The sequence below is a fragment of the Monopterus albus genome, unplaced genomic scaffold, assembly GCF_001952655.1.
Source record: "Monopterus albus unplaced genomic scaffold, M_albus_1.0 scaffold100.1, whole genome shotgun sequence".
Classification (NCBI taxonomy): domain Eukaryota; kingdom Metazoa; phylum Chordata; class Actinopteri; order Synbranchiformes; family Synbranchidae; genus Monopterus; species Monopterus albus.
This window is the reverse complement of record NW_018127980.1, coordinates 139,124-166,337: the sequence shown is the minus strand read 5'-3', so window position 1 is coordinate 166,337 and position 27,214 is coordinate 139,124. Positions and strand designations below refer to the sequence as shown.

Below are 27,214 nucleotides of genomic sequence, written 5' to 3'. Positions count from 1 at the left end.
TGTTTAGGTTTATATTCATATCGTATTCTTCCGCATGTTGGCTTTCTTCGTAGATGGTCTCTGGCGAGCGTTGTCTGGCGGTGGACGACGACTTCTCGACGAATAACATGAAGGAGATGATCGGAGGTTGCTGTGTGTGTTCAGACGAAAGAGGTTGGGCAGAAAACCCACTTGTGTACTGCGACGGACACGGTTGCAACGTCGCCGTGCATCAAGGTAAGCCGTGCCGCTAGCTCGGCTAGCAGGTACAGATAGCTTTCAGGCTAGTTAGCGTTGTCTAGCAGCAAGGTTATGCAGCTCTCAACAAGGCCAGACTGAGGTCAGGCTTAAGTCAGGCAGCAGGGAAACCCGCTGCTTTGGCTTTGCATCTTAAATTTATCTGCTTTGTGCAGTAGTTAGCAGCTGTTGCGTTACATGACCATATTTTAGAGTGCGAGTCTTGTTAGTTTCTTTCTGTCAGATTCTGTTCTGTGTGATAGCGGAGGGATTTGCTACATTGGTCTAAAGGTGTAAACTTTACATCGAGCTTTTCAAAATGCATAGTTAAGTTCACTTAGTGAATCACATTATAAGAAGTGATGCAGGACATTTGAACTGTTATTATAATAATAGTAGTATTAGGCCTACTACTTATTGACTGTAGGAATCTAAACTGTGTTAATCGTGGAAGGTAACCTTATTTGGACACTACTGTTAATATTGGAAATCCAAATTTAGTTTTGATAAATAGAGACTGTTTTGTAATGTAATTCACGTTAGTTTCTATTAGAATAACTGTAATACAGTGTTGCCAAGCCAGTGCTCACCCAAGATTACTTAGATGGTGGCCTCCCGTGTTTACTAATTTATAGCCTGGCCATGTGTTCACTTGGCAAACAGTGGGATACTGAAAATAATTTGAAATGTAATTGTGAACCCATACAGATACATGTCAGTGTATTTGTTGTTAGTGTTTGGACTGTTGAATAGGCCTGACAGGTGTCTGTAAATAAATCCAATAAATCTATTAACTATTACGTACCTGGCAGTTACATTGTTTTGACCCCCCCTTTTATGTTTCTGTCTTGAAGTTGCAGAAACGAATCTTTGATGCCAAGAGTAGTAATGGACCTTTTTTTTTATTATTAGATACACTATTATAAAGGCATATTATATAATCTATTTAATGTGTATGGCCTTGCAAAGACACATAGTATGTAGGATTGGAATGACACAAATAGATCTTCTTCCTCCTTTAGTGAATAATTATTAGCAGACAAACTGTGTTATATTAAGAATAAATATGGTTTTGATTCAGGTAAGCAACAGCACTGTGTGTTACTTTGTCCACATCTGCAAGTAACCCACATTATGACCGTACCTGTTTAAATCAATTATATCACTAGTAATGTTTATCAGTGTCCAGTGAGTGGCTTATTTATGCATTTTACATTAAATACAAATCCTATAGAGTATATAATAGTTTTGAAAGAACACTGAGGGAGTGCATGCAATTATTTGAAAGTGGAGATAGCATTTGGTGTGTAGCTGCATGTGTCAGAGTGGTTTCATTGTTATTGCATAGATGTATTTTATAGTATAAGATGTAGACATTTGTTATGATTGTGATGACTGAATGACTGACTCTGCTTTATTTCCATGTTTTCGTCTCTCTCCAGCCTGCTATGGCATCGTGCAGGTGCCTACAGGGCCTTGGTTCTGCAGAAAGTGTGAATCTCAGGAGAGAGCAGCCCGTGTGGTGAGTCACATAATCCATCTATCCATTCATCGTTTGAGTGAACTCCTGGAATAACAGGGCTGTCTGGCAAAAATAGTTGACCTCTAGGGATGTAAAGTGCATGTTTCATCACATTACCAGCCAGCGAGATAATGTTTGCCGGTACATAAAAGTTTGCCATGATGCAATTTTGGTTTGATTCAATTCAGGGGCCTGCAATTGATATGAAATAATAATATGTGCTTATCCCAATCATTCAACAACATTTGTATAAAACTTACAAATGCGGCTAAAATATTTCAACATTTTATTGTGCTCTTCTGCTCAGTATATTCAAGCTCACCATGACCTTCCAATTGAACTTTTATTTTTGAGAAAGGAAGCATTTACATAATCACATAAAATGCTTGGAAAATTCCATATTTTCTACACTTCAGTAAGATTTTAAGTTTAAAGCTTTAATCACTCTGCTCAGAAGAATATAAAATGAAGCGACTTTGCTTCTGCATCTCTGTGTTTGCTCCATGTGACCTGTTGCTTCTGCACAGCATTGCGCTTAGCTGCTGTCTTCCTCCTCTTCCACGTCTCTCTCTTCCTGACGCTTTCTTGCTGCTTTGACATCGTTGGTTGAAGTTTAGAAATATTTGAAACACATTAATTGAATTGCTAATCACACTGGTTGGGCTGTTTAGCTTTCCGACGTGTGTTTTTTTTTTTTAATGTTTCTAGTGTTATCTCAGTTTTGCTAATACTTTTGGTCCATACTGTCTGTACATGCAGAGGAGTCCTTTGAGTCTTGGAAAATATTTTTTCAATATTCCTCTGGACTGAAGGAGCAAACATTCTGCATCAGCGATTCAGAATTAGCATTAACTCTATCCACTTGCAGAGCAGTTGATATTGACTAGCAGCTATATAGCCGACAGCGTCACAAATGCCACATATAAATCACTGAATGGGATAAACTGAAATATGTTGTTTCTATTAAAATCATTAGTAATCAACAATTAATATGCTTTTAACAAGTGTGACCTTGTACAATATAAAACTTAAACCCAGTTTTTGATGCATGCAAATTATTGTCTGATTATCATTATCGACAGCATCCCAAAAAAATCCAGATATCATTTTTTGTCAACATTGCAAACCCCTACTGTGAAGAAGTGTTTGTTTGTTTTGAGCTGAATAATACAAAATATGGGTGAAGTGTTCTTTTAAAAAGAATAAAAGTGTTTTAGGTTATTGTTGTTTAATACAAGCTTTTTGGTGACTATTATTTACACATAAAGCATTTGAACAGTTTTATGAGATAATAAAGAAGGAAATGAAGACAACCCTCCCTTGGATAAGAGGTTGATAATGGTTGGATGGATTAGAGTTCATCATCACTACAGCCCTATAAAATGTCAGTGCTGTCAGATTGCACATTAAAGCATTTAATTTTAAAGCATTCTAACAGAACTTGACAGTGAATAAAATAGTTACCATAGAAATTTTAGGAAGGTGTTTGAAAACCTGTTCAGCAAGATGAATTTGATAAGGATTATGGAGTTGAAACGCCTTGATTGTCTTATTTCTGATGTGTGAACTTTAACATGCAACAAAAAATATTGGTGGGAGAAAGAGTGAAAGAAGGAACAAGAAAGTCTTTGTTCTGTTACATACTTCACTTTTTGTAAACCACAGTTTTGTCCTTGAGATGAGCAACACCAGTTCATTTGTGAATTGAGGAAGAGCTGACTTGTCAGACTGTAGCAGACAAAAAGACTTGTATTAACTGATATATAAACACAATGTGCTAGAGTTGGGGAAAAATGGATTCACATAAGAATTGCATTTCATATCTTCTACTTTTCGAAGTTGATTCTCAAATACTAAAAAGAAGGAAAATAGGAAAAGGAAATAATTTGTTAATGACTTGATGATGAGCTTTGAAAGACAAGCATGGTGAATTGTGTGGATACTTTGTAGCCCATCACCAACAGACTGACATTAGCATAGCGGTGCAGTGAATGAGAGCAGCTCAGTAACACATGCTGCAGCGCTTGAGCTGAACCGGTGGGGCAAAGAAAAGACCTTTTTTCTATAGACCTATGGCCATTTTGGATAACTCTTGCTTTCTCTGGTAGTAATGCTACAGTAGCTGTTCTGCCCTGCTGCAGATGTAATGTTAACAACAACATCATCAAAGCATCAAAATATAACCTAAGTACCAATAGTGAAAGTTGGCCTCAGTATGCACATTGGCACATTTATATTATTGGATTATTGATGCATTGTTGTGTTCATTGCAGTTAATGCTGCTAATTTAAATAAATTTGGAGCTAATTTAAATAAATTTATAAGCTTATAATTTCAGATACTTGACATAATGTTGTGTAGCAGTATGTAAAGCACTTGGTTTTGATGTTCATCAGAACCAATTATCTTAACTCTCTGTCAAGTAAGTGCCAAAATATAGTGGCCTTTTTTTTCTAATCGAATGTTTTTGATTTGATAATTATTCAGAATAGAATCATGAGATCAAGAATTGGAATTGAATTGAATTGAATTGAATTGAATTGAATTGTGAGCTTGCCAAAGATTCCCACCACTACGGCATGTACACACACACACACACACACACACACACACTTGAAGAAAGAAACTACCTTAGCCCACATATGTGTTTTCTCAGGGTGTTTTCCCTGAGAGCTTTACCTGCTTATACACCAACATATTTGTATTACTTAGGTGTTTACCTCATCCTGAGAAGATTAGATTTTTTTTGTTGTCGTTTCTGATACATTTTCTTTACCCACAGAGATGTGAGCTGTGTCCTCACAAAGATGGAGCCCTCAAGAGGACAGACAATGGAGGTAGAATCCTACTCAACACCACACACACATGCACACACATCTGTGGTTACCCTCCTGTGTATTTTGTCATTAAGTGCATGTCACCGGCAAGTTTAAGGAGTGTGAGCATGCTGGGAGAGTTATGTTGCTGTTTGTTGTGTGCGCTGCCTCTCTGTACGGTCCTTGCCAGCCTTACTAAGTTTTACGAGTGTGAGTGAGTATGTGTGTTTATGAGGGGGCGGGCCGGGATGGGTATAGTGCATGGCCTGTGAGAAGGCTTCTCTCTGGGTTCACTGGGAGGTCAGCTTGTTGGAGACTGTAAATATTCTGTGTGTGTGTGTTGCGTCAGAGAGGCACAGCTGTGGGGTTGTGTCCAGGTCTGTAGGAAGACATCAGGACAACACTAACACACACCGTTTTACTACTTTCTCTTTTATTTTACCCTTCACATGATTCAGTTCCTCTCTGTTTTTTCTCCCACCATCTCTTCCCCCCTACTGTCCATTTATCTGCTCTTGTCAGTTCCTCTTTACTCATTGATCCTTGTGGTAGTTGCTGTTATTTCAAGTGGGACGGTGAAAAAAGAGAACAAAGGGATTAGTCTGTGCTTGTCCTGGCAGTTTTTTTGCCCTTCTGTAGTTGTATACGTTTGCGCTGTCATTATAGCAGGAATTTATATATAGTAACATACAAAGTTGAAAGCATAAAATCAATGACAAGTTCACTTTCTACAAGTCAGCACCAAGAAGTGTGGCAGTTTTAAATTAGACTGGGGTTGTGTCCCCCTTGGTTTACAGCAGAAGCTCATAATGCTTTCCTGAAGAACCGACAGTGCTTTGCATCCTTGTCAGTTCATTTAAAATTAGCATCAAATTGATTATCAGCTATGATTACTGATGCTCTGACTCTGGTAACTTCTCGGCGTAGAGGTTGTTTGTAAAGGAATGCTTTGTTGGCTTTTTGGGGGCTAATAGTGTTAATGCTCAGTTTGAGGAGGAAGGCTGTGCCACTTTTATAGTCCTGTTTTATAGGCTTCTTCCAGCTTGTTGGAGGGACTTCAAAACAACAACATTCCCTCATTTCACACCCGCTCCCTCCTCTCCATCCCGCCCTCTGCCCTCCTCCCCCTGTCCCGTTGAGGTCAAAGGCAGGTCAGGGGTTCAACTGTAAGTTTAAGCCTGTTTTTTTTCCTGCTATGGGGAAAAATGAACACCTCCAGCATGGCAGGAGACTCCTACCTCCATTTGGCCTCCTATTCACCTCCTCACCTGCTCGTCAATTCCTCTGCCACCCCACCATGCTGCACTGTCATTCTACCACTCCCAGTTTTGTCATCAGTGACAGGCAGCTGTGTTTTTTGTGTTGGCACTAAATAAACATCAGCTTGGATAGATTGACCTCAGATTTACAAATTAAATATCTGCAGTTCAACATATCAAAGTTAAACTCGACATCTCATGCTTGATATGTAAAAGTGTGACTTGATGAAGATCCAACTGGGAATGTCTACTTACACATTTCACAAATTAGAGTGTGATGACATTCTTTTTAGGGCTGCATGATTATGGCAACTTACATTTTGAGTCTGTGTTACAAGTTAGAATAAAATAAAGCATCACTGGGGGGCATCACTAGTGTTTTTAGGAGCTATGTAAACAGCAGCAGAACTGTGCTGCCACTTTTAGTTCGAATAGAGTTTTTACAAACTTTACAGAACAAGGTGGTCAGTTCCATGACAGATCTTGCAAAACTCAACCATTCCACTGACATAACATGATTACATTATTGGAGATGCTCAACAACACTCACACATGCAGGCGCCTCCAAGGAAACGGCAACAACTTACACTATTGTCGTAACTCCAGAGACCTGCTGGGGCTGGTGTTTGACTGACAGCAGAGGAAGCACTAATGTTGATTTTCCAACTTAGGCATTTTTCATATTGTTCAAAAACAAAAATCCAGAATAATTTGATATAACTTAGCCCTAGCTTAGCTGATGCTTAAGGATTTCTTTGTTTCCACAAACTCATCTTTGCTGTTGTATACGTGGGTTATGATCTCTGCTTCATGGGTATGCAGAGGCTGATGGTTTTTTTGTTTCCTTGCAGGCTGGGCCCACGTGGTTTGTGCCCTTTACATACCTGAGGTGGAGTTTGCTAATGTGTCGACTATGGAGCCCATTGTACTCCAGTCAGTGCCACATGAGCGCTACAACAAGGTAACACTTTATATGCAGAATTTTGACATGTCAGACATGCACATTTACTGTAATGATGGTGTACTGATTCTGTCTTGTTTTGTGTGTATGTAGCCTTGTTATATCTGCGAGGACCAGGGCCGAGAGAGTAAAGCAGCCACTGGAGCCTGTATGACCTGCAACAAACATGGCTGCAGGCAGGCCTTCCATGTCACATGGTGAGACTCATTCACATCACATTAGCCTCACTAGACAAAGGAGGAGATTGTTTCTGCAGTTCTTCTTTTAGACTGGCTTAAAGACTTGCCGATTTTACATGCTCTGGTGTTATGTAACAGCAAAACCATATAAATTATATCGGTGTCAATTTTAGTTTTAGTATTTTGGGGCTTTAAGTGCTTAAAATGTGACATTTTCACATGTTAATACTGTGAACATGAGCTGTCCTGTTAATTTTCTTTGAGTATTTGTCTTGCAGCATTTCAAGAGCTGGAATTTAAAAGCTGTAATGACAACACAACCATATTAGAGTGGACAACCCTGGCGTTTTCTTTTGCCACTTCTCATTCTGCTTTCTCAAACAAATCAAATAGTTTGATGTTTAGCACTGGTTGCTGTTATACTTTTTGCGTGGCAATGTATAGTAAATGTTAGAAAGTGTTGTCTCTTTTGTTGGCATCCCTTTCATTTTCTTAACACTACTCTTTACCACAGCGCCCAGTTTGCGGGGCTATTATGTGAGGAACAAGGATCAGATGCAGACAATGTGAAGTACTGTGGATACTGCAAATACCACCACAGCAAACTGGTATGTTCCCCCTCTTTTTTTTTTTTACTGTTGCATGTTTTTGAAGCCACAACTTCACACATCACTAGGCAATATGTTGTTCTACCCAACTGAGTAATGTCTATGTAGCCTTAACATGTTTCTCTACATGTGAGGCCAAATTATTTGTTTGCAAATTGACTTCATATTAGCTTAAAGATGACTAATCATTGACTGTACTAGTTAACCATAGAGCAAGCTTGTGCTTCTGTAAATGGTAATATAAACATAAACTGTGACATTTGTCCACAGAGATGTCTTCCTCACTAGCTTGTATCAGTCTCATGCATATCCTGTCTTTCAGCTCTGTTTCAGTGCAAGACAAAACTGAATAAACCCCTGTGCAATATCTCTATTTAATGATAAAAAATTGTGCTATCTTACAATAACTATCATTCTTACCTTGAAGTGCAGGGTATTCGATGTTATGTATTATATGAAAAAACAGGTTAGATAAACTATATTGACAATATATTTACATTTTTAAGAAACAAAGCTGCTGCGGGTGTTGCACTAATACATGTGTTTAAAATCGGTTTAGGTTAACCCTATAGTCAACCACTGTTGGTGGCCTTCAACTACGTAACCGGTACTGTGACAATATAATAGATCCGAACATATAGAACATTGAAAACTAAATGAATGAAGGGTGTCTTGTGATCGACTTCATTCTTTTTAAACTTTGGCTGAAAACAAATAACATTCTATTAAATGGGCAGATTTGTATATACTTAACATTTTAGTGATACTGACCTGGGGTGTTACTTAGTTTTGTTTTGCACGAGAGTGTCATATCTGTTAACAGTTTGGATGAGGATTTATGTGTTTTTGTTAGCTACAAGCAGGGATCATTGTATTAGTCATACACACACACACACACACACACACACACACACACACCTGTTTTCCTGGAACACTGTCTTCACCTTGTGTGTTATTACTTCTTCTTTAGCTCTTCTGAACCCTGCCTTTGCCCTCAGTACTGCTCTTCTCTGTCTTTTTTTCAACTTTTCCTGCCTTGTCAGTTTCTCTTTCCTGCTCTGCCCATCTTCTTCAGCCAGCTTCCTGTCTCTCCTCGGTCCCTGACCCCCCCACCCCCCCCATCTGCTTCCTCTATGAAAGGACTAATCAATCCACCCATAAAGACCTTTTTTGTTTATTCTCAAGATTGATTTTTTTTTTAACTTACAGTTGATATTCCCTCCCAGATGATAGGTTACTGTTTTACTGCCCACAGTCACAGTCCTGTCTGATCTTTCAAAGTGTCTTTGTCTTTTCTTATGTATTCTGACTGTGCAATCAGCATCATGTATACGTAGTATATAAGCAGCCACGGTGAAGCAGAATTCAATCAGATAAGACAGGAATGAAAATGATAGACACATCAACACACAGATGCAACGGCAAAGTGCTTTCGCTATATACATTCAGCAAAGACGCTTCCGGTTGTGTTTCACATTTTGTTCTACCTCTCCAATTGTTGATAGCCTATCACAATCTGTGTACATATGTACACTTTGCATCAGTTGTAGTGGGAGGGAAATATCAAACTCTTTTGATTCCTTAAACAGTGGTCGCATGGAAACATAGGACAGGCTTTAAAATGTCAACATACACACTCGCAACAAACAGACTCGGATGACATTTTGCAATGTTAACGAACGCTGATGAAAAGACTCGCTGTTATATTGATCTTGTATGAATGGCTTTGGATGCTGGGGCATAATGTCATTAAGCTGAAGTTGTATGAGTGACAGGGATGGATGAGAGATGATCAGTGATGGAGAAAGCAATGTTGTTAGCAGAGCGGGTTTCATAAAATGTTATTTGATGGGTGTTTATGGTGTGTTAGCAACATATGGTATTTGACTAGAATAATGGAATTTCAAGCATACATGATCTTTTCTTAGTCTGGACCACTGTGACATTTTTCTTTGCCTGGCTGTTTCATCACGACCATGTATGAATAATTGTTACCTAGTTTGTAAGCTGTGTAAATGCACCTGTTGATATATGGGCTTAACATTGCACCTTATCCGGGCTCTGTGTGATTAAGTGTTCTTTTAGAGAAAATTTTAAACCATTTATTGTTAAAGTAGGCCTACATAATGTATATTAGCATGGGAATCCAGATTTATACTTTAAATTGTGAGAGATGACCGTGCCAATCAGACAGTAGACTCAGTTGGGTTTATCCCATGGTGCACCAGGTTGCCTCTGAGTTTTTAAAGTTGCCAAAACAAACATAATTCCTGGTCATAGATGAGTACTTTTACTTACATGCTGTATATACACAAGCCTTCATTTGTGCCCAGAGGTAATGCGGCTGTAATTTGAGGAGGTATTTGATTATCACCATGGCAACAGACGCTGTGATTAAGAGCGAACTGGTTTGTGCTAAGTTTATTAGTCTAACAGTGCCCTCGGTCCTGATTGTTGTTGTTCCTTTTTTTTTTTTTTTTAAAGTGTAGTATTGATGATAGTTGTACACTTAAATGACTTAAATGCCAAATGGTTACATTTGTTCAAGGATGTTGAAAAAGGATTTACCTTTTGACAGTGGCAACATAATGTTTTTTTTGTTGTTGTTGTTGAAATACCTATTAATCCAGTGCAATTTGTAAGTAGCAGTAAACGTATTCATATAACCACCACTTATATAACCAGTGCTTGATGACCTTTATGGTTTTTTTTTATAAGTGTTTTTTGAATTTTAAGTTATCCTTCAGTTCAGTCAGACTTTTTAGTTGAAGTTTTCTGCTTTCTCTTTTTATATCATGGAGCTCTTTTTTGGTCTTTGGTCTTTTTAGCCTTTTTTTCTGTGGACTTCATCCAGTAACTTGGAGTTCCTCTTTACCTTTTAGCGAAGGAGCAGGGGCCGTGGTAGTAGGTCTCAAAGCTTAAGTGACTCTACCTCTCAGTGTATGGATAGACCCCCAGAGAAGGACAAGAAGGTAAGACAGCCCTCAGATCTTACCCTCTCTATGCCTCCTACCCATGACTGTGACTCCATCAGAAACATACAGTGTACCTTCACACAGGGAAGTATAAGTAAAACTACTGATCAGGAATCATTTTTAGTAGCTCTTATAATGGCTCCACATTGAGTATTTATGGAGACAGTCTAAATATATTGGTAGGTCATTATTTATATTGACTTTCAAAAGGCATTTTTTGTTTGAATTAATAAGGCAAATAGTAGGCTTTATATTCACAGCAAGATAGCCTGGTGTTTTAGGTCTGTCTGTGCTGTTGTATCTTATATTTTTCAATTAACCAAAACCCAGTAAATGTATCACTGGGTATCATATCGGCTGATTTCAGAAAAAGTATGACTGGCATATTTTGAAATGGATGGATTGCCTTGAAAGGAATCAAATTTGTATCTTGAATTTTTGTTTGATGTTCTCCAGAGGAAATAATAGCTGTATTTCACTGGAGTGCACTATCTATAGTGAAAAATTTGTCCTGACTCAAAACATCAGCATATCCTTCAATGTCACTAAGTAAATATCTAAAATGACAGAAGTCTTTGAATTTAATGTCCGTGCGAGTGCTGAAATTGAGTGTTATAAGCAGCAGCAGCATTTGGATTGTTTTTAGGGTGAGAGTATGACTGCAGCCCACCTACACACACCAGTGATCACAGCCTCTGATAAATGCCACATTAGTGCAACTTAATCAGTCACGCCTATTAGTAGAACATGTAATCACAGGCTGTATAAAATCGGAATTTACAGGAGGTGACAAGTTATCTGTTCCACTTGCCATTTTTACCCACAGTTGAATTAAACCCGTAAACCTTGCAGGCCAATATTATACACTAAGTCAAACACCTGACTGTCCCTTTACAGTAGAGCTGTTGTGGAGAGCTTAGCGTTTTCTCTGTTATTGATTCTCCCACAAAACTTTCCAACAATGTGCCCTATTTGGAATGCAAAGTGCATCCACTCTCACTCTCATTGATTAGTAATCACTGGGAAGAGTTTATATGATCAAAATATTGATGTTGGTGTGTGAGCTTTACCTTTTGTCAACTTCACCAAGCACTAATAGCAAAGAGGATCATTGCAAAGTGCACGGCAGAAGACAAAAGACGCTCAGTCAAATTCGGGTATTAAAGATGTGCTTAGAGGTGTAGTGGTACCCAAAAATCACAGTTTGGCATTACTGTGGTTTTGAATCAGGGTTCAGTTCATTTTTGGCACAGAAAGGGGAAAAAAATGACATGTCATGAATTTGCTTGTCATTTAATATATACTTTTGTAAACAACAGTTTGTGTAAAGCTAAAAAATAGAATACTGCAGCAAACTACAACAAAGCGCTCCAGCGACCAGGGAATGGCTGTTTAAATGATGAAGGCACCAGTGTTTGTACTATGCTTGGTGTTTTTTCTCCTTGTAGCAGTAATACTCAGGTTTGCCTGGGGCCATTTCATGCACAACAAACATGTGCAGTCACCACAGAACGAACGTAGTAAGTGGCATACCGTCTCTGTACTACGATAAGCACGGACACCAGACTTACAAGATTTCTAACTTATTTGCATTAAGAAAACCTAATTGTCTGTACACCAGTTTCTGTAGAATTTTATTTAAAAATGGAAGGTCAGAAACTGGTCAGTAAAAACTGTGGATCTAAACGACTTTTGTTTTTCTTTTTCAAGAGAAGCTTAATCAGCACCTTCTTAAATTCTTTAGGGAAAACACCCAGCTATAAAGAATGATTAATAATTCTTAAATGTTTCTCAGACAAAATAAAAGAAGAGTTTTTTTTTTAAGCGGTTGCTGTTGGATCACGAGCGCAAGTGAAGGACTCTAATGTAACTGTGTCACACTTCTTCCATTACATGCTCCTCTTGTTAGACCTTTTTATGACCTTTTATGGAGCAAGTGCATTGAAGGCTGTAGGCAGCCTGTTATTGAAAATATTTACCATAAACCCAAGACTGTCCACTGAGGAAAGTATAGTAAGATAGCGGTTTTTTAACAACTCACTGTACAGAAGTTGGTAGTGCACAATAAGAGGCATTGGGATATGTACAGTGATGGTCTGGGAGAGTCATGTCAAAAGCAGATGAAATGGTTATACCAATTACAGTTGATATTATTGGGTCGAGTGTGAGTTGGCTCAATAACATGTTAAACATCCATCCAATCCAAACAAAAAGTCTTTTACTTTAGAATTTGCCTTACCGGGAACATGTATATAAAGTCACCAACTGAAATACAGCTATTATATTTTGCATGTATACATAAGAGAAAAGCAAAAGTTAAAGTTAAGAAAGGGCAGAACAGAGTGTCATGGTCTAGATCGTTATTGTTAAAAGTACTGGCTGGTATTTCAATGTTACTGTAGTATAGCCAAAGGCAGAAAAAGCTCCAAGCTTTCAGAGTATATTGCAGCTGTCTTACCACCTTTCCTTTGCTCTCTGCATGATGGAGAGAAAGCATGCAGGATAGGGTTCCCTTAGTGTTGCTGGTGCAACCAGGTTTCAGTCAGGAAGAAATGGCTTAGCTCATGATCAGTAAAAAGGTGACTAATATCTAAAATCTTGCTAGTTTATGCCCTTTAAGACCTAAGACAACAGACCTAAGCAGTTGCCTGATTGCCCTATGGTAAATATCAGTTTAGTTGGAGAATTTGATTGGATTGCTGGAGGGATCCTGGCACTATATGAACAGTCGTAGAGACACATGGGAAGCCAGTCAGACTGGTGGAGCCAGGGGACATCAGTAATGGTTGGACTGGTCAGAGTGAGTAGATGTCAGGAAAACGTTTCACCTGTGCGGGCCACAGTACAAAATGTTTCCAAATAGTAGTATTGCCAGGCAAAATGTGCACATGCAGAGGAGTGAGATGGTTAAAAAATGCACGATTTCCCATCTGAGCATTCTGCATGGTCAAATATCGGATATGATTTTAATATAGGACCACATATGGAAGTAGCCTTGATCTGATTTGAAAAAAAAAATTGTTTTGGCTTATTCTTTTGTGTTAAAAAAAAAAGATCTGAGTACAGTGAAGGGAAACAAAATTCAGAAAAGGGACACTTGATCATGTAATATGAATGTTGCCTTTGTCTACTTGGTCACTGTGTCTGACAGTGCTTCAGGATGGTGGTGTGTGCACATAGTATTCAGTCCCCCCTGCTCTGGCCATTGCTAAAACTGCATGATATGCATTAACCCCCCGAGACACACACACACACACACACACACACACACACACACACACACACACACACACACTCCATCCACATTGCAGGGTCAGAGATCAGTGAGCTCAGATGTGTGTTTCCACACATGCATTTGTTATGTGGTTTGGAGGCTCAGATGCTCAGATGTGTACCCACATCATGTTAGACCCTGCAGTCAAACGGCAGCAGGGGCTAAAAGATCCCCCATACTGGCCGCTTAGAAAAGACCCGCAGGAAACACACACACACACACGGACACAAATCTGTTGCACACACACAGTGGCTGGTCAGAAATCCTGCAGGAAACTTCACGGGGGAATTCCTGCCAGGCTAGAGCGGATTATTTCCCCCCCTTACTTCCTGTTCCTTCATTTCTCCCTGTCTTTCCTCAGCCCCCCTCATTGATATCTGCACCCTTTCCTCTTCTTTCTGATCCATTCTGTTGAACAGTGAAACATTTACAATAGATTTTAGTTCAAATTAAATGCAATACATTGTCTTGTTATAAGACAATTAAGTTTGATCATCTATAATGTCTTTGTGAATATAACAGCAGGGAAAGGTATCACAACTTAAACACATTCTACAACAGGCAGCAGCTTTCTTGATGCTTTAATATGAGAGTTTGCTGCTTTACTTGTTTAAAACAAGCAAGTTTGGTCTAGGAGTTGGGTTACATATGAGCATTGTATACTATGTTATATTTCATTTCCTAAGCAAAGTTATCAATCCAAACCATAGATTTAGAAAATGGCAGATGAATTGAGAACAAAAATAACTGCAGACCCTGAACCCAGATTTAATGTTTTTAAATTTAGTGACAAAATACCGAGCTTTTGCTTTCCAGCGGACTATAAACAGAAGTAGTATTTCTCTCCTGATGAATGAGTTCATCAGTTCGTAGCCCCCTGATCAGCCAAAAGTTGAACTGATCATTGTTTAGGGCTTAGTTGATAAATAGACGCAATCCTCATCCTCTGCCACTACTCATATTTACTCAACACACTCTCAAAGACCACTAGGACACGTCAAATGATCAGTCTGCTAATGATCAGCTGCAGAGAAAGAGGGGACAGGAAAAGGTGAAAGGCTTTGTCTGCTTGTATAATCAGTTGACCCGATTGATAAGTGTGTGTCAGGCTTACATTGTGTGTATATTGTTTCCCACGCCCAATGTTGTGGATCCTCTGTGTGTGTGTGCATGCATGTGAGTGTGATAGCAAGACAAGTATGTACTTGTATGGCCAGCAGTGTGAGGAGTTTGAATTTTAAGACAAGGGAGTGAGGACATTGTGTCTGGTCCTCGCTTTCTCAGACCCCCTTTAAAGGGCTGCTTGATGGTCAAGACTTGGTTTTAGGGTTAAAGTTAGAATTAGGTCAGGGTTGTGTTTAGGCATTTAGTTGTAATGGTTAAGTGTTAGGGAATGCAATATGTCCTGTGAATGTCCTCCCAAAGATAGCTATACTATACAGAGGTGTGCATGTGTGTTATCTGGCTCTGTCAGCTCAGTCTCTGTCCATCAACACCTACATCTGGAATGTTAATGAAAAACAACAAGGGAATCCCAAAGAATTTACGCCTCTGTCTCCCTCTCCCCACAGTCAGCTCACTTTTCTGTCGTGGTACATGCAGTTAAATTGAATTATCTCACTTTGTAAAGTCACAAACTGTATCCTGTGTTTCTTCTTGGGTCTTTGCTTTCAAAGACACTGTTGTTTAAAATAATAATAAACCAAAAGAAGTTTAACTGAAATCAATTGTGATGATTCTTTAGCTAATTTATCAAGCAAAACAGGAGAAGGTGCTGCTTCCTGCTCTCAAATGCAAGGATTTGCTGCTGTTCCTCTTTTTACATGACTGTAAATTTAATATCTTTGTCAGTGGTTGGACTGACCAAGTAATTAAGCTATTTAAAGACAACTGGTCTTGGAAAACTGTGATGTACATTTTAGAGCTCAAACTATTGAAGAATTGAGCGCTCAGCTGCAGCCGTTAGAAACTCATGCTGTGCAGTCAAACTGTGTGGAGACTCCTACAACAGTATATTAAATTCTTGTGGAGATCCCAGTGTTTCAAAAAAGACTAAATATGTCAACATTTTGGAGGAAATGTGTATACAGTTATGCACAGAACATCAAGAATATTTCCATTTGAGTTGGTGCATTTGTAAGAAAGCCCTAGGTCTGATTATTAAAACATCAAAACCCTGTTGAAGTTTACAACTCAGACCCTCAAATACACACATGAACAGAACTCTGTAGCATGTTTCTTAACCCCAGAGCCTCAGCATTAGCGGAAGCCAGCATTCAGAGAGGTTACCGGGGAGTTGCTATCTCCTGATTTAGCTGGTGATGTCTGTTAACTGCCACTTACTGAGGAAGTCTGGCTAAACCGTCACCAGCCGCTATACAGTAAGTCCTCAATGAGAGCCTGAGTGGGGGAGGAATGAGGAGGGGCAGTTTCTTGTGCTTCAGAGTTGTCATGACACTGAGCATCAGCATGTTGAGTCCCATGTTGTCTATCGGGATCGCTGCATATTTCCGCCGCCTGTCTCTGACAGCGTGTATGTTGGTGCTGATGTGTGTCTGCATGCAAGCGAGTGTCCATGTAAAAGTGTGTGTGTGTGAGCATATGTACACCTGTCAGCTTGTACGCACGTGCAGAGAGGTGTCAGGGTGCGGGGCATGCATGTGAGGTGTAAATGTGCTAGCGCCCAGTCACCACCTAAGGATGTGAGAGTAGGGTGGCGGCGTGTGTGTGTGTGTGTGTGTGTGTGTGTGTGTTAGTAAGGGTGTAAATTGAGCTGTGATGGTCCAAGGAGGATGATATTGGATGAAACGATCTTATACAAGACCTTGTAGGCTACGGCACAGGGCACTTAGATGCACTGTGCTTTAAACTGCAGCTGAATTCCTGTTGCATCCTGCCCCCTTTTTTATCTCAAAGCTTTCATCTGAGCCTTTGAAATGCAATGCTCTCTGTTTCTCTCAGCTCACACTCTCCCTCTTCTGTTTTTATATCCAGTAACTTGTATGTTAGTTTTTTTTTCTTTCTCACTCCAACACTTGGCTGTGCCAGCTAGTTTGTCTCCATGTTCAGTTTTTCCTGTTGTCGTGTGCTTTTCCCACCCCCATTGGTATATGCAGAGGGTTATTAGGTGATGTTTTTTTCTTTGTCTTTATTTTTCCCCTTCCTGTATGGTGTATTAAGCAGCTTCACATGTGGTTCTTCTTTTTTTCCTGTTCTCCATGTTCAGAAACACAAGGAACGGGACAGGAACAAACCGAAACACAAGAAAACCTCCATGGATATGTCGCCCTCCCTCGTCCTTCCAAACATCATGGTCCCAGACAAAGTGAGGGCACTCCTCCACTCTTCACTCCCTTGTTTGTGTAGAATTTTTACAGGACTAGTTAAATATTGGCTGGTTGACTTTCTTCTTTACCTTGATAGATGCATTTTGCTCTTCTTCTGTGTCCCTCCTCTCCTCCTACTGACCTTTCTTCTGTTTGTGATCCTCCCTTTTTTTAACTGGCATTGTTTTGATAATTTTCCTTCCGTGTATGGGTGCTTCTCAAGGTTGTTATCCTCCCTTTTCCTTCAGTCACAGTGTTTTTAATCTTTCAACCCCATATTCACCTTCCTCCTCCAGACCTACAACAGCACCAACTCAGGGGGAGGTATCGCCTCTTTGTCCTCGTCCACACCAAAACGATTGGACGACAACACTGGCCGTTTCACCAACGCCAACTTTCAGGAAGTGTCGTCCACTCACACTGGTGGCATTTGCAAAGATGGCTTGGCTGCAGACACTGGAAAGGCTGCGTCTGAGGTGAAGAACAAGAAGAACAGCGGCGCAAGTCATGCAGTGGGACAGAGGGGTGGCCGCAAGTCTATCGCCTCCTCAGGGAAACCCCTCCCCTCCTGTGTGGTCACCATGGCAACCTCGTCCACATGTGCCTCTGCTTCCACGGGGCCTTTCCACCAAGGTGAATTGATAGCTGCAAATGGCCCTGTATGTTAATTCTGTAGTTAGAAAAATGGAAACGCAGTAACAAATCATCTGGCGTTACCACTTTGTCCACCTGTTAAAAAAAAAAAATATATGCAAGCGGAGCACAATTCAAATTAAAGCAATATAATTAAAACCCAAATCAGAATGTCATTCATGCATTTTTGTCTGAGTGTGTTATCATTGGCTAGATTTGGCCAGAAGCCAAACTGTAGTCCTTGGCCATGATAGCATTGTTTTGTCTTGACTGCTCTCTGGCTCCTGGAATCTAGGGCCCTGTCTCTGGGAAAAAAAAAATGAACACATGGGGAGGTCAGGACCTGAAAGGAGTCTTTGCTTGCACTGTTTTGTACTATCTGAACCTTGAAACCCGTGTCAGATGTGTGTGTTTTGTTTGTGTCTAGCAGAAAAATTATCTGTTTGTTTGAGTACCTATTTGTCTGCTTTCAAGGCAGTTTCTCAGTTACATGGGAGGACTAGACAATGAGGGAGAGCTGACTGTAGAGCAGATAGAGAATGGAGGGCAGATAAAATTCTTATTTTGGTTATCTTGTCTCTGCTGCTCCCATGATGAAAGGGGAGTAGTGTGGAAATTCTTCCCAGCTGTTACATATGGTTCCTCTGTGTTTTTCCCCTCATTCTGTCCCGCTGTGCTGTATCTTCATCTCGTTCATTTCTTTGTCTCTTCTGCTTGCCTTCTCTTTTCTGTCTGTTGCTGTCTTGATTTTCCAGGCCTCCTGTTGACCAGTGCCAGCAAGACACCTGCTGCTCCATCCTCCGCCGACTTCTTAAGTTTCTCTGATTCATCGTTGCGTCCTGGGGGTGGAACTACCTTTTCCTCCCCGCCATCTTTCAGCAGTTGCCTTATGAAGCCCAGCTCAGAGGGTGGAGCTTCAGAGGGAACGTCAACACTCTTCAGTTCACTTATGTCTGCTACTACGGCCTCTGCAGGTGCCAGACATCTATCATTTATGTCTTTAGTGATATATATGTTGTTACTTTAGTTATATGCTTAATCATTTATTTTATTTATTTTCTTTTTTGGTCATCACATTTCTGATTTATTACAGTGCATGAAAGCAGTAGCAGGAGTAAGTTTAACAGTTAAAGGTGCAGTCCACCAATTTCACCTGTCAAGGGAAGTACGTTGTAGCCTGTGAAAACTGCTGTATAATGTCTTCTCGGGCTTTAGGAAATTAGCTAAGCGGTTTTGAGGACTTGGATTTATAACAAACTGTGGGAGGTTTGATACATTTGGGTGGTTACTGGTTATGTCCTGTTGTATGATTCAGTATTTTTGGAGCTTGGTTCATAACGGGGACCAATCAGGATTGAAATTTTTTTTTTTTTTTAATCCTTTGGATTTTTCCCCCCCTGCATCCAACTGTTAATTCACCGGAGTTCTCTAGTTTCATGTTTTCTCACTCCTTTGTTATTGTAAATTAAATGTCTTTGAATTTTACACTATTCTCTGAGGTTTACAGGCCACACTATTTATTTATTGAGAAACAAATCAGCACTTTAATCAATAATAAGAGTAGTTGTTAGAAAATGAACATGGCACAGTGTGTGCTTTGTGACTTTCTTATTGTATTGATGGTTCTCAGGCCAGAAAACCACAACAAAGCAAGAAACTGCACTTAAATGTTTACCTCTGCTTTCTCGCCATTGCAGTGGGGGGGAAGCTGTATGATAATTCCCACAGTCACACAGTTAGCGAGATGCCAAGCCTCGGTGGGACCGCTGGATATAAACGGCCACAGCCCTCCGGCTCAGGACCAGGGATCGGTGGAGCAGTGGCAGGAGGAGGGGATGATGGCGTGAAGAAGAAAAAGAAAGGCAACTGGCGAAACAGATTTGGACCTTGCTTCACTACAGATGTGAAGCCTGCAGAGCCAGCCCCCACCCTGACTCTCCCCCCCTCCTCCACAGCCAGTACCTCCTCCTCCACCGTCTCCCCCTCCTCCTCTTCACCCTCAACATTCTCAGGCCGTCCAGGTTTGGTTTCCAGCAGTGGATTAGGAGTGGGAGGAGGAGGAGAGAGGGGGCTGGGGGTCATGGGTGTCAGCGGTGGCATTCAGAAGTCCCCGTCACTCCTCAGGAATGGGAGTCTGCAAAGCAACAGTGGCTCCACAACCACTGTGCCAGGTGAGGAAAACACATAAATGTAACACACACGCACACAACAAAACATTTCACAACAATCAGGTCTTTTGGTGAGAAATATTGTCTTACATACCCCTGTCTGTCAGTGTTGTTGGCATTTTGAAAATTATTTTAACTTCTTTGCTGTTGTTAAATAGCATTGATTTTGTCCATTTTTTAAATTTAGTTTTAGTTTAGTCTTAGTCATATTTAATCTCCGTTTTTAGAATTCTCTCAGTACATTTTAGGCCTCTCTTAGTCATAGTAAATCATTTTAGTTTAGTTTTGATCAGCAAAAACACGTTTTTTAGTCATTAGTTGTCAAATGTTTTGCTTGCAATCAGGCACAGAGATTATTTTATTTTAGTGTCATAGCTTTGTGCTAGCCGCCTTATACGTTTATCATGACATCCAGTTTAATGAGGCAAATTTTGATTTTAATCCAATGAAAATTAAATTTCCTCCAACAATATATTATGTTTTTATGAATTTTATGTTACTGAAATGGCAAATATAATTTTGAGCCATACAAATGGAAGGATTTTGCATTTATTGCTGAACGTTTCCTACCATACCGGCACAAGTTGTCACTCCATAAATACTGATATTCAGTCATGCAGTCAAATGTGTGGGCGTCTAGTCTGACGTTATTAATTTAAGCAATGCATCCAAACTTAAGAGGATATAACAGTAAAGTCTGGAAAGTTGTAACATTAGCAATTCCAGTGCCACCCAACTCTTGCAATAGGACTAAATAATTGTTGTGGCCTAAACTGTGTTTGATAGCACATACCCTGAGGATCCAAAAAACAAGAAAACTCTCCACAATTGAAATGAACCCTATAACAACAGCCCTGCAGCTGGGCCCTGTGGTAGTCCTGTACTAGACTGTGTTAAACAGTAAGTGTTTACAATAGATTGTACACTGTCATTTAAATACATTTGTAAAGAAGGTATTTGGAACTTATTTGCATACAACACAAACCAAGTACTAGTACACTGGCTACTGCCCCAGATTCAGACAATCTTCTACATAAGATTCTGTGCATTTTAACAACCAGGATGATTCACAGATATGCTCAGTTTAGCTGCATGTACCCATTCAAAATCAAAAAGACCTGACTATCAAAGAAGTATGGTAATTTTAATTGTGAATGTTTTAGCATGGATAGCTCATCTCTCTCTCCCTCTCCCTCTCAAACACACATACCATATATATATATATATTGAATTTTTTTCAGGCACATTTTACCTTTAAACAATCTTAAGCGAAAGGTTACCAAAGTTAGCTGGCTGAGCTGTTGACTTTTCAGAGAGGCTAATCCCCAACCTGCAAGCAATGTAGCAATGTCCTGCTGTTGTGAAATGCTAATACATAATGTTACACCATTGCCTTTTGTAGCTGTAATGTTAGTTGCAACACCATAATTGTAGGTTACCTCAGTTTCTGTGCAGTGCACCTCGAGGTGTCTCTTCAGGTTTGTGATTTTTGTTCCCAGTAATTTTATGGCAGCATGACATCTCTGCCAACAATACTATACACACATATTTCTCTCTGATACATTATTTTTAAAGTGGGTCCAAATGTTTGACCAAACCCTGCTATTGCAGTCCTGTCTTTTTTCCTTCACCATGTTTTCCAAGCCACAGTGTTAAAGTGCATACATTATCTAGCGCTGTTGTGTGCGTCCAGTGGAGTGCTGCTGGTGTGCAGAGTCACCAGGAGGATGACTGAGGCGTGCAGCAAGAGAAACATTCAGCAGTGTTTATTGTTCAACCCTCTTTTTTTGCAGTTATTGTTTCATCTCATCTTCATTATAGTTAAAAATGTTGTTGACACACAGATTTCAGTTTAATAATACTATTGATAAGCAAATGGCCAGAAATGATAAGCTATTGTTAGCAGCTAAAATTAGGAAGAGGGGTAATTTAATAATCTATTTATGATATTAATGAGCTATGAGCCTGTTAGAGAAAGAAATTGTCCTGTTGTGGTCACCATAGTGTCAACAGATGGCTATAAGGGAAGTGGCTGATGTGTCATTGTTGCACTGGACTTTGTTTGTGGATTACCTCTGTGCAGAAAAGTATTAGACATTTTCACTCACAAATGGTAAACATTTGACACACCTTTGTAATTGGCTCCTTGTGTGTGTGTCTATGTGTTATTTGCTCACATGGAAGTGGTCTGTATGCCCCCCCAATCACATTCAGTTGCTTGGCAACTGTCTTTATGCTTCGGAGTTCCCCTCTGTTGATCAGAATGGCTCAGTACAACCCACACATCTCCTCTTTCTTCCAGAATCACCTCCCTTTTGTTTCTCCCTCCTGCCTTTCAGCTGCTCGGTCTTACCTGCATTCTGTTCATTCCTTTAATCCTCAGCCTCACCTGTTGATGGTTTATGCAGTTGGAGGTGTGTGTTAAGTCACAAGCGCATGCATATACTGCATGTGCATAGGCATAGTGTCCATGCTTTTTAAGACCAAATGAAGAAAATATATGCCCTTATAAGACTGATATCTATCAGTGAGCAATAGGATCAGCTTATTATACAATGACTGCCCTTTTTTTTTCTTGTTCTTTGACATTTTTATCTAAGGTGGTTTCATAAAAGACCTTCAGGTCCCTTTGTTTGTTGCTCTGGGTTTTTCTTTCTATAATATTTGATGACTCCAAATTCTAAAATGTTAATGTATTTTGTCAGTAGTGCTGTTCATCCCAAATTATGCAAAGCATCTTGTTAAACTGCGTATGGCCTTTATCTTCCAAATTTATTATTAATTTTGGACACGTCACTCAGTGCCAAACTAATTATATTGGAGCATCTTTACAGTCTAACAAATCTGTTTTTGTTATGTATTTTTCTCCATAACAGTATAGTTATTACAGTGTGTAAAAAATTGTGGTTGATAATTAGAAGTGTAACAATTTTTTTTTTAAGTTTTTGGTTTGTATTAGGGCTTTTTTCTATTTAGTACTCTATCAACTATTTTGCCAAAAAAGTCAATTCATCTAAATTATTAATTTTGCTCCAAAAAGGTTCATGTTCCAACAAGCAAAACATATTCAAACCTTAGATTGTATTTAAAAAAAAGGGCAGAAACACAACACACACACACACACACACACACACACACACACACGTGCCTTGTCAGTCAGTGCAGAATAAACCTAAACATTTTCTCATACACTTATTCAGTGGAAAGTCTAAGGTAGCGAAAACATGATTTTTTTTTCTTTTGGTTTTATAATGAATTTAGCAACTACAAGGGCAAAATATATTTTTAAAAAATTCCCTGCTAATTGTAATTTCATAAATATGAATAGACAACACATGGTGGTTTTCATCCATAAGTGCACCTGTGTGTTTTCTCTGCAGCTGCTGGTGCACAGCACTTGTGCTTCTCTGGGATGCTAGTGAAACTTTGCAGTTGCACAAACCACCTTTTTGTTTTATGGTAATTTGAAGTACTCCCATACTTTTGATGCCTTGGGTCTTTGGAATCTTTTACACTGCACCTACTTTGCAAATGACTCTGCAGCCACAATTTTTTTCTAAAACCGTAGAGTGTACTGGAGCCAACCAGCGACTGGAGCCAAAAACGACGTATGTAAGCATGCAGTAATTAGTGATTTAATTCTTCATCTGGCAGTTGGCAACCAGCTATGTAGTGATACTGAATAGAAACATTTGTCTTATTTAATAATTAAAGCATTTAGAATTCATAAAATTCATAAAAATACCAAAACAACGCATCACTTAAAAATATTGATGTTGATGCGTTTTCAAAGTTGATGTAATTGATTATGTCGACTAATCATGGCAGCCCTATATATGTGTGTGTGTGTGTGTGTGTGTACAATATCTCATTTGTCCTACTGTAAATATTTAGCTGAGGGTTAAAGCTGAGCAGTAATGGGGAGGATTGCCGTTTATCCCCCCTCCATCCTGTCTGCTGACTCCACTGTGCGGTTGATAGATAGTTAGCCTGAAAGATATGTGTTGTGGGTGGGGAGGTAGGGGGATGGATTTTGGCTAGGTTAATGTTTGACAGCAGGGGGGTCACTGATGGGATGGGCGAGCTGCTGGAGTGCAGTGAGTTTGGTGTATGTGGGGGAGGAAAGATGATCGGTGGATATGAATTTTTTTTCAATCCATGCCCCTTTCTCATCCATATAAAAGCACCAGAAAAAGCTATAAATGTATGAGAGAGAAGGAAAATGAGACATGTGCTTCTGTTAATTGTTTATTTGCTTAATTGATGCTTATCATCTTTCCTTAGCTTTATTCAGCTGTAAGTATTTTGTTTTATCCTTTCAGGAACTCATAAGTGGCAGCAGCTTGGTCTCACTTCTGAAAACCATGTGAGGCAAAGTTGTGAAAAATGGAAATATTCAGTGAACATGGTTTCATTTAAATACCAAATCAAGCATATTTGTAACGTATGAAGCCTGCATTTGCAAGCTGTTAATAGATGAGTTGACAGATGAAACACATTCTATTGTGATGGTATCAGAATTTTCGAAGAAGCTAAGAAATTGTAAGGAGATTTAGGAATACAGGTATTTTTGGGCTTCTTTGAATTTTAAATTTTATTTTGTTTATTTGCATTTTCACAGTTTTTCCTCTAAGCAGCTGCAGTTATTTTTTAATTAGTATTTTACTCACAGCACTGTGCCCGAGTGTGTAAAATTATTTAGGTAAATTTAAACAGGGATGTTGTAAGAAAAACAAGACACACACACTGACAGCCCACAACAAGTAACGCATCTGAAAATTGGAGACAGACCATTTTTAAGCCATATGTGTGTGTTCATTAGTAAACACTGCTGAATAAGTGATTTTTTTTTTAAAGAGCATTTTCATTTGAGTGTACAGTAGTTTGGTCACCCCTTGATCTGAAACTGTGAAACTGTGTTGTGTTTTAGTTCTGCACAAATAATTGCTGAGATTCTTGAGTTTATTGTCTGGCCATACTGTTGTTGACTCTGCAACTGACATGGCTTTATTAGTCTATTGCAAACCCTAAATTAATTGTTTGATGTACCCACACAGACAAGCACACACACTTACATTCCCTGCCCTTCATGTAGCTCTGCTCTGTCAACAAATTGCTGTGATGTTTAAATGCATTTCTGTTTAGCTGTGGTGATAGAAATTTCTCAGAATAACAAATGTCTTTCTGTTGCCACGAAGTTATTCAGTGTTTGTCTCCATGTTCCATTTTTAAACCATGATTAAATGACTGTAGTTTTCAAAAACAAGCTGCGTGGCCCCCGTGTTCAGCATCATCCTGCTGCTTAAATGGAAATGTGTCTCTGAAATATAACGGAGGGAATTGTTAGTCAAAAACTGATTAAGCTGTTTAGTAACAAAGCATGATGGACTCAGCCCTCTCTAAACAGACAGTATAGAACTGACTTAAACTGCATATTTTTGAAGTTTACAAATGTACTGAGCAGGAACAAATGTAACAAGACTGTCGTGCTTCAGGGGCTTAAAGTTATTGATCATACAGATAGGTTTTATGTTTTACATGCTCAGGCTTGTGTGCGCAAATGTTTTTCACTTGTTTTCTTTTATGGTCCTTTTGTAAGTTTTACCCAAAGCATTAATTTAAAGAATAATTTGTCTGTAATATTTGAAAATGTCCTTACCAGAGTTGGCAACAAACAGTGAGAATATACCCTTTAGAAATAACAATTCCTTGTCAACTATGAAAAGCAGCCTTGTTGTTTACATGACTATACATATTTTCCATTTATTTAATTTATCTTTTTTAAAAGAAGGTTTTATTACTGCGTGTGTTGGCCAGGTTTTTTTTTTTTTTTTTGTTTTACTTATGGTGGTGTTTTTAATTAATTCAGCTTTTCAAGTGAAACCTGAGAATCACCAGAGGGGTTTCACCTAAAAGTGAACAGATTTAAAATAAAAGGATGATATAAGGCGCCTACTATAAATAAAATACATTTAAACCTCAAAAGTGCAAAAAATTTACACATTCGCTTATAAATTGCTTTAACATTTTTACATTAACTTTCCTGTATACACACAAAGAAATGTTCAGGGATATGAGATTCAGTTTCTAAAATTCAAGTTTTCTTATGAACAAGTAAAAACAGACTCATTCAGTTTTGGGACATTTTAAATTACTTAAAAATTAAAATGAACCTGTATGTTTTTTTCCTCTTACGATCACTGTTTTTGCACCCTTAGTGTTTTTCCCATTTCATCGACAGCATGAGCTAAACTCTGGTAAGATGTTGATTTGGCCTCTAATCCAGCTGCTAAAAATCTTGCCGGTGCACATGCCCTTTGAGCCTCGGCAGCCATGCTTTGTTTATCCATTTTTCTGGTGCATATTACAAAGTGTTATAAATAGTATGTAGGCCCATGTAGTATTCATATCTCTCTCTTTCTCTCTCTCTTCCTTGCTCTCCTTCTCTCTTCCTCCACCCTTCTCCTCCTGGCACAAAGATCTCTTGTTCCCCTAGTGAATGTGCGCTGCCCTGAGCCATTCAGGCTTTTGTGGGGCTGAGGGGGCCTCTCTCCCCCTCTCCTCTGCTGGGGTCAAAGGGGGGTAGGGGCAGGGTTTATTCCTGGTTAGTCAGCGAGCACAGGGGTATGTGAGGGGAGGGAGGATAGAGATGGAGAGAGCGCACAAGTAAAGAGATAAGAGAACAGAGCATTCATATTGGTATTTGGAAATGGATTAGTAGGTTTGCGTAGGTGATTTAAAACCGTGTACTGTGTAATATAGTATTTCTAAATTTTAATATGCTGAATAAAATTGTCTGCAGATTTTTGAAGCTTTGCGTCACCAGCTCAGTTTGTGTTTCTTTATGTTTGAACTTAGACTCAGTGGAGTTTTTGCCAATATAAAGAAACCAAATCATCTAACTGCAAATCATTTGTGGATGGTGCTAATAATGCATTAAATTTGTTAAAGTCAACAGATCTGCAGCCTGTTTAATACCTAATTTTAGATGTTCCTTCAACATTGAATAAATGACTCATGCTTTACAGTAACTATCAGCATATTTCTCTTTTTATTGAAAGATTTTTTTATTGCTTTGGTTTAAACAATTGGAATGGCAGGTTGACATTATCCAGTTAAAATGTGTTTAACTGACATTGTGACAAGGCTCTTACAAGAAGCAAGAACAAATACTATACTATACCAAAATGCACAGAAAAAAAAATCATAGCAAGAGTCCCAAAAAATAACCAACATTTTACAGCCACTGCACTGTCAAAGACTGAGACTTATTGCAG

General features: G+C 39.2%; 1 protein-coding gene across 1 annotated transcript in view; it reads left to right on the top strand.

The window, feature by feature from the left end:
* Positions 1 to 7: 7 nt before the first annotated feature.
* Positions 8 to 27,214, top strand: part of mllt10 (MLLT10 histone lysine methyltransferase DOT1L cofactor) — a 39,508-nt gene continuing 12,301 nt past the window's right edge. Inside the window, exons 1-11 of the mRNA XM_020609627.1 lie at positions 8 to 216; positions 1,659 to 1,738; positions 4,521 to 4,575; positions 6,665 to 6,774; positions 6,868 to 6,971; positions 7,468 to 7,561; positions 10,444 to 10,533; positions 17,037 to 17,135; positions 17,433 to 17,769; positions 18,525 to 18,743; positions 19,467 to 19,940. Of these exons, the coding sequence (XP_020465283.1) occupies positions 54 to 216; positions 1,659 to 1,738; positions 4,521 to 4,575; positions 6,665 to 6,774; positions 6,868 to 6,971; positions 7,468 to 7,561; positions 10,444 to 10,533; positions 17,037 to 17,135; positions 17,433 to 17,769; positions 18,525 to 18,743; positions 19,467 to 19,940 (1,825 nt within the window). The 5' untranslated portion in view covers positions 8 to 53. The remainder of the gene's footprint in view (positions 217 to 1,658; positions 1,739 to 4,520; positions 4,576 to 6,664; positions 6,775 to 6,867; positions 6,972 to 7,467; positions 7,562 to 10,443; positions 10,534 to 17,036; positions 17,136 to 17,432; positions 17,770 to 18,524; positions 18,744 to 19,466; positions 19,941 to 27,214) is intronic.